Source organism: Frankliniella occidentalis, unplaced genomic scaffold (assembly GCF_000697945.3).
Source record: "Frankliniella occidentalis isolate FOCC.00 unplaced genomic scaffold, Focc_3.1 Scaffold23, whole genome shotgun sequence".
Lineage (NCBI taxonomy): Eukaryota > Metazoa > Arthropoda > Insecta > Thysanoptera > Thripidae > Frankliniella > Frankliniella occidentalis.
In genome coordinates this window covers 421,781-429,481 of record NW_026267153.1, presented here as the reverse complement: position 1 = coordinate 429,481, position 7,701 = coordinate 421,781, and the positions used below count along the sequence as shown (strand labels likewise).

The following is a 7,701-nucleotide window of genomic DNA, read 5'->3' as shown; positions in this document are numbered from 1 at the left end:
CCTCTTTCGCCCTCCAGACCCCCGCTAGCTCATCCTCTCGGGCCCTGCTGTTGAAAATGGCCGGTTCATCCGACGATGGGAGGGAAGTGGGCGGGCTGGACGCCATTCACACAGCCGCCCAACTTCCAACTTGTCCTCCTGCAGCTCTGCAACAACAGGGGCCCTGCCCAGCAGGTGCCACCAGACATTGGGGGTCAAGCACAAATCTACACCGTTAAGAAAGGAAGAGAAAACACTGCGACCGCGAGCTTCTAATTGAAACTTGTGGTTCCCTCTGAAAGATACCTGTCATATGAAAAGATCGAAAACATTCGAATGTTTAAAAGAACCACCGACATATCATCGGCATTGAAACTGTCCCCATAGGTTTTAGTAGCCTACTGACTATACACTGCCACTACGACTTTGCGTGGGTTTTGGTACCTCTTTCTTGCTGTCATTCATTTGAAACGGCAGTGTTAGAGCACCGTTGTAGAATATCCCGATCGCTGCATGAGCTGACACGGGCATGTATTTTGTAAACGTACGATACGTTTTACTGGAATGACTGTCGTTGTTGGTGGAGATGAGGCCGAGAGACTTGTGCGCCAACCGGAGGGGGCACGGGCTCGAACAAGGTGCTTCGGCTTACGTCGCCCGTGCACTGTGAAATCCTTACAAGCAAAGTTTGTAAAGGTGCGAAGCATATGTCGGCTCGGCTTGGTCGTTCAAAATATGTTCATTGTAACTGCTTCGCAAAGCAACTGCTTTGTATTGCAACACATGCGATTTGTAATTGCACAGTATTGCTTGTTCGTAAGGTGTTCACTGCGCGGCTCACTGTGTGTCCACCTTGCCGTCACTGCTGACAATGCGACTGTCATCATGTAAGTGACGGGGGAAAATTCATTTTTTAAACGAAAATTTCTTTCGGTGCATTTATCAATGGAGTGGGAGAGCCGTCTGGCTAGAGGCGAGCTGGCTAGCTGAGCTGGATCCGTTTTGCGGTGCGCGGTCCCGAGGGACTATTGCCGCAGTACGACGAGGAGGAGGAGGAGGAGGAGGAGGAGGAGGAGGAGGAGGAGGAAGTCAGGATGAACTCTACCAGAGCGATTAGCTACCGCTTCACCTCCCAGCTTTGCGAAGGCATTCAACATCGTCTTCCTCTTCGAGCTCGTGCAACTCAAAACACAAAAAGTGTGGGATTACGATTTTTTTTTCTGTTGTGGTTATTACTTGTAATCTGGCGCCGTGAGGAGCGCGCGACATCGCCTCACGACGGCAATACCATCACGCTGGCGGTTCGCAGCTGGCCGACCGGCTCAGTACCTCCGTGGGCTGGTGTTTCCGGTCGGCTAGCTCTCCGCACATTCAGTGTCCCCATATAAACGTTACTGTTGTCGCTGTGAGGAGGAATTATGATATCGATTTAAGCTTCGCACATTACACGTCTAGCAGTTTTGGATCAATGTTCTGAATAGCATTCGATTTAGTAGATTCTGAGCTAATTTTGTTTTTGCTCCATTTTTCAGGTGCCGGAGAATCGGGGAAAAGTACTATAGTGAAACAAATGAAGTAAGTACCTTTCTTTCTATTCCATTCAGTTTTTCCGTTACTTTCGTTTAACCTCCGGGTTCGATACACTGTCTTAAGTTGTTGTTGAGCAGTCAATCGGCTTGAATTGGCTGAGCCGGTGTGGGGTAGGGACAGGTGGGCATGGGGTGACAGGCCAGAACACTTGTTGGTGACCTGTCAGTCTGCCGATGCAGGGCTTCTTCTCGTTTGCTACACAACAGTCCCTCTCTGCAACACTGTCATACGCCATATTGTCTTTTTGAATTACTTTTTTGACAAATCGCAAGTTTAAAAGTAAGACATACTGGTTACAATAATGGGTGCAAATGTCCTTTGCTCCACCGTACACCCAGAAAATTATACCTTTGATTTCACGAATATTAAGTTTATAAACGTTTCCGTTGTTCCAAAGAAAATTTGCACATGATCTAACAATAATTCCGTTAATGCAAAGAACTTTGACTTGAAATTAAAATAATTTGCTTTAGATCATGTGCAAAACTTCCTTTTGGGAACAAACGGAAGCGAAATACCGGTATTCGTGAAATCAATGGTGCAATTTTCTGGGTGTATGAATGGTTACTCATCGTCCTGCTGCTTAGAAAATTGGAATACAGTAATTCCTGCTATTGAAGAACTTAAACAACGCTTGCCCCACTCTTGTAACAAGTAGGACGGTTTGGACCACTATATCTTAAAAGAGCAGTCTCGTGTCAGATTTTCAGTGAACTGTTCGCGGAATTATAACTAAAAATTTTGACAATTAAAATCAAGTGCGTCTGAAAAAAAAACTACCAAAAGGCCAACATTATTGTTGATACATTTAAAGATTTTTTCACATTTGTGAAAAAGTTTGCTCACTCATCATTCCTTCGAATACTTGAGTCTGTTCAGGGTGCCCCGGGTTTTAGATTCAGAGAAAAGTCTCAGGATTTAAGTTTGCGAGGGATTCGGGGAAGTTTGAACTATTCACTAAATCAAAATTATGAAAAATGTAATGAATCTAGAAATACTTTTTTCAAAGTAATTTTTTCTAAGCAAATATATGATTGTTAAATCTTCCTTCGCTGCGAGCCGCAAACCCTCTTGCCTCCCCCCCTCCGTTCCACGAGTCGCCCTCACCTGTTGTTGGGCCCAAGAGGGAATCTCCCGGGGCGCGCCGGGGCTCGCGGCATCACGTGACATCGAGCTCTCGAAGCATTTACAAGAAGCCCTCGGCAGCAGCATAGGGTGCTTATGTCCCTATCGGCCCAGAGGAAGGGGGAAGCCTCTTGTAGGTTAAGCACCCCTCCCCATCCCCTCGTTATTCGTGTCGCATGTAATCACACTCGCCAAAGCCTATCAAACTCATATCTCCACACAAAAAAGCGTTTCCTTGAAAAAACAGCAAAAATTTTCCTTGTTAGAAAGAAATTTTATTGTCTAAGTCAACATACCATTAAAATAAAGACTTTTCCTTGATTTTAGGTGAATTTTTCTTACGTTAAGTAAAACGTTTCTTATATTTATTTTAGGCAAAGTCCCTATATTTATTGTAAATTTCTTAATAGTAAGGTAGTTTTTTCTTGTTGAAGGGAAACGATTTTCAGGGCGTACTCTCTCAGTACACTGGAAACGCTAGTGTGTAAATGTCGCTCACTTGTAGGTGTGTGAATATTCATTCGTACATTGGGGGGGGGGGGCTAAACTTGTAAATTTTCTAGGCAAAATTCACACCTTTAACCCTCTTAGAGTAAAAATGGATATTCATTCACCTTGAAGTGTGCACACTTGCGTTTCAAGTGTAGAGAGGTCGTGCACTTCAAAAAAATGTCTTGTTCCCAGTCGAAGATAAGTTGTTAACTAGCAAAACAAAAGCATTTTGTTTTAAAACAAAAACCTGTATTCAGAAAGCGGAAGTTCAAAATATTTTTGAGAGATTGAGAGACTTAACGGTCCTCCCCTTTGCTACCATGTTACTGCGTTCCTGTTTTTAGTTGGTGTTTAAAATTCAAATCATAGCATCGCCAGGATAGAAGTTTTAAGCATAATACTATTTCCCCTATGTTACGAAGAAAAAGCAACTTTGAAACCTAAATTTGCAAAGTCATTTGCAAACATTTTTTTTAAGTGCATGGAAAGTAGTCAAATGTACTGCGAACACCGCATTTTTGCGGGATCGTCTACTCGCTTTGCCTCCAACTCAAATACAAGTGTGCGATGAATTATTCACAAAGCTGCGCATGTGTGAGACAAAATACTCACTGCAAACCCAAAAGTGTGATAATTGCACGAGCAAGCTTATGCCCATCACATATTTTTCTCCAAATCGCTAAAATAATTCTTGGGTGTTTATGAATTTTAAATGTTTTATTCTTTCAAAACGAAAAGTGTTTTGCAGACATTAAGAAAAATCTTGGGAAAGGTGGAGTTTTTATTTTAATTTTGTTTGAACGATTTTGCTGTGTCTTATGCGGGGAAGAGGTGGGTGACGGCCCTCCTTGTAGTGTGTTCGTGGTGCAGCAAGAATGGGGCTCGGACAAGGTGTGTGTGGGTGGGGGGGGGGGCGTTGACGAGGACGAACGTGCCGATAACCAAAATGTGTCACCGCACCTCGCCCTCCAGGTCGCGGCAAACCAAAACGAGCCCGCTGGTGAGGGAAAAAGAAAACTGCGAGTAGAGATAAGGGCATTCTTAGATGTGATGTTAGTAAATCACTGCAGCCCATATCACTGCTGTTTCAATCTCTAATACTAATGACCTTCGTGTTCTAGGATTATCCACGAGAGCGGGTTCACATCAGAAGACTTCAAGCAGTACCGACCCGTGGTCTACAGCAACACAATTCAGTCACTCGTCGCCATTTTAAGGGCGATGCCCAACCTAGGTATTGCCTTCGCAAACAATGAAAGAGAGGTGAGTTCATTTGTTTTTCGTTCATGCATGTATTTCCAAGAAATCGTCCACTGTTGTGGATTTTGAGAGTATCACTGGAAAAATAAGAGTAACACGGCAACACCTAGACGCATTCTGTGCGATAGCGCACTTGTCCCATTTTTACAGGGGTATACCGTGTGCACATTAACGTCTTCCTGGAATATTTTTAAATCAGCTCTTTAATTTATTTTCCGATCAAAACACCGGATTCCTAGTGATATTTCCAATCAAACGACCCTACATGAAACAGGCTTCCGAGCTTGATTAAAATATTTAAAATCATCACACACTGTCTCATTTGATTGAAAATTTCACGGGGAGTCCTTGAAAGTGGAACTATAAAGCTCCCTTGGAAAATATTCTTTAAAAACTGGTAAATGGCCTTTAGAATGCACCCATGGTGTAGACCGGTGTAGACACGTCAAACTTGTTTTTGGTGGTTTTTGGCTGCTGAGCCTGGCTCGACTCTGCAGGGCCGCAAGTTTCCTTGTTCGCTCCTGGTACTGGTGCTGCTCTAGTGCCCCTCCCAGCCCAGCCGCACAGCCACAACACGGTCTGCTCGTAAGCTGCGCGGATGCAGGGTCCTGCATGGGTGTGCCTATAATGGTCTTGCAGGGCTAGCCGTGCACTCACCCAGGGCCCAGCCCAACCGGCCCCGAGTTTCTCATCAAACGAGCTACACTGATAAATCTGGTGTTCGGTCGGTAAACACTTGTAAGTGTTTAACGGGGAAGTTGGGCAATTGTAAGTGGACCACGCTGAAAAATATAAACGCAAATTGACCTATTTCGTTCGTATTCTTTTGTAAATTTGCATAATCTGTCGTGATTTCAAATAAAAGCAATGTAGTAACATTTACGACAACCGAGACGTGAGCCCATTATTTCTCGTAAAAGAAAACAAAGTCTGTACATGCTGACATGATAACATGTAAATTTTACTATATGAAATTGTAACGATTTTCATGGAAAATTTTCCCGTGGAAACTTCTTCTATAGTTCACATTGGTAGAATTCGCTATACCACGAAATCCCCCTGCCAGTTCAGCATCGAGCCCTTAATTGTATTTTTTCGCTTAAATTCTGGGAAGGGTGCTGACGCTCTGGCTACGCCGCTGCCAGGCGTGGGAGGGGCACGCGGTACACACAGCCGAAAGCGTCTGCGACCCGGAGGGGCCTAGCTCCGCGCCGCTCCGCGCTCCGCCAGCAGCGCGAGCCGAGCCGAGTCGCGCCCGAGTCGAGCCGAGCCGGGCCGCGCTGGGGCAGACCAGTATTGATCCTGCCGGAGTGTAGCGCTTGCTCTGGTTGGCTGCCGCTAGCTGCCGGGCTGGGCTGGGTCGCGTGCGAAACGAGTCCGAGAGGGAGCGAGGCGGCCAGAGCAAGATACGTACAGAGAGAGAGAAGGAGAGGGGGTTAGAGAGAAAGGGGGAGGGGGGGGGGGGGGGGGGGGGGGGGGGGGGGGGGGGGGGGGGGGGGGGGGGGGGGGGCAGGAGCAGACGGCGAAAGGGAGGAGGGAAGAGAGCATGCCCAAAGCTGATTCAGGATGCAGCCCACGGCTGGTGACCGGTGTCTCGTTCCAGGATGGTCCCCCCCCCCCGCGCTCCCTTACTCTCAGCCGTGGCCCTCTCATGGGCCTTTCTATCGCACCGAGCCCATGGCAGGCATGGCCTGTCGTCGCTGCACGCACCCCGCCCCGCCGTCATGACCCCCCAGAGAGAACGCCACGCCACGCTCCAAAACGAGTGCGTCTAGCCTGGACTGGCCGTCATGCCCATCCTCGCGTTCTTGGGATACACCTGCTCGCGACGTTAATTGAAATCATACGTGGTGGTTGCACTGAAAATCTAAGCACCCTGTTTAATCAGTGTGCCTGTAAGAACACTATTTGAACCGTGTGCTAATCACTTTGTTGGGTTATTTTAGTGTGTCCTAAGCCGTACGTTTTTCTAGTTTTAATGTTCCGAATGCAGGCGTGCGGACAGATTGCATACTCGCACGCGGCTTACGAAAGTCGGGAGCCAAACCCGCCCGGTAGACCTGCTGCGCGGCATGCGGTACAGTTCACTGGTAAAAAGTGAAAAGACCGTAAGTCCAATGGGAAGTCCGTGGACTTACGCCCTTTTCACTTTTCACCAGTGAGAACCAGGAAAAAGAACGGAGTACTGCTTGCTTAAGGACACCCACCCTGCATGGTGCGATGCTACAGTGTGCCAGTGTGTTGCAGGGCAGACCACTGTGCAAGGGTTCACGTGTGGCTTACTGTACAAAATGCAACACGCGTACAAAGAATAGGTTCGCAGCGCAAGATTTGTTCTTTGCTTGTTTGCAGATTAATTTCTTTTGAACGATGGAGTAGGTGGTAAAATCTTCAGAAAGAAAACTCTTTTCGAAAAGAGTAGTTTCTTTTACTCTCATCCTGTTACTGATTTGTTTTTTTTTTCACCGCTATGTCAGTATATTTGCTGTTTAAAAACTTTTACAATCTACTGACAAATTTTCCATCACTCATACGAAATAATTCCTTTTTACTCTATTGACAATTTCTTCCTGTTATCAGTAACTTACTTACAAAAATATACACAGAATAAGTAACAAAACAGCCATCGGCAATTCCCGCTGCATAAAAACGTGGGTGCTTACTAAGAAATAAATCAGTACAGGTCTGAGTGTGTTGTAAAAAGAACCACGACGTCAGCAACGCGTGGAGCGGCCGGCCGGCGGCCGGCGGGCGCGTCCCGTCTCCGTCTGGGCTCAGCCCGACGGCTGGGCAACCCCCTGCACGGCTGTGCACGCGTGTGTTCGCATTGCCTACCCGGCAGGCGTTGTGCGCTCTCAGTAACGCCAACTCTTTTTTGACTCTCAGCCGGCTTTCTCTCGCACCTCTCCTCGTCTTCCCTTGAACTCACACCCTCACTCTCTGAGCTGCCTGTTGCCGTTGACACTAAGGCTTACTCCTGGTGCAGTCACAACTCCCCTCTTTCCATTTATCCTCTGTGACCACAGGGCTAAAATATGTTAGTGGAACACATACTTAATTCGATACCCATATGATCAATACTTACAAAACTATGTCATGTTTCTAAGAAGAACAGCAGCACATTATCTGGTACATGACCTACTTTAAAATATTATATACAATCTATACATTTTGGAAGGGTGCGGGTTGCACAAGTTCCATGCGAAACCCATCTTTAGTTCTTTTACATTTAGTGTGCGCGATTCTATTACCCCC

General features: G+C 46.5%; 1 protein-coding gene across 1 annotated transcript in view; it reads left to right on the top strand.

Moving 5' to 3' along the window:
- Positions 1 to 7,701, top strand: part of LOC113215994 (guanine nucleotide-binding protein G(o) subunit alpha) — a 51,069-nt gene that overhangs the window by 25,364 nt on the left and 18,004 nt on the right. Inside the window, exons 2-3 of the mRNA XM_052264999.1 lie at positions 1,512 to 1,554; positions 4,308 to 4,449. Coding sequence (XP_052120959.1) covers positions 1,512 to 1,554; positions 4,308 to 4,449 — 185 coding nt within the window. The remainder of the gene's footprint in view (positions 1 to 1,511; positions 1,555 to 4,307; positions 4,450 to 7,701) is intronic.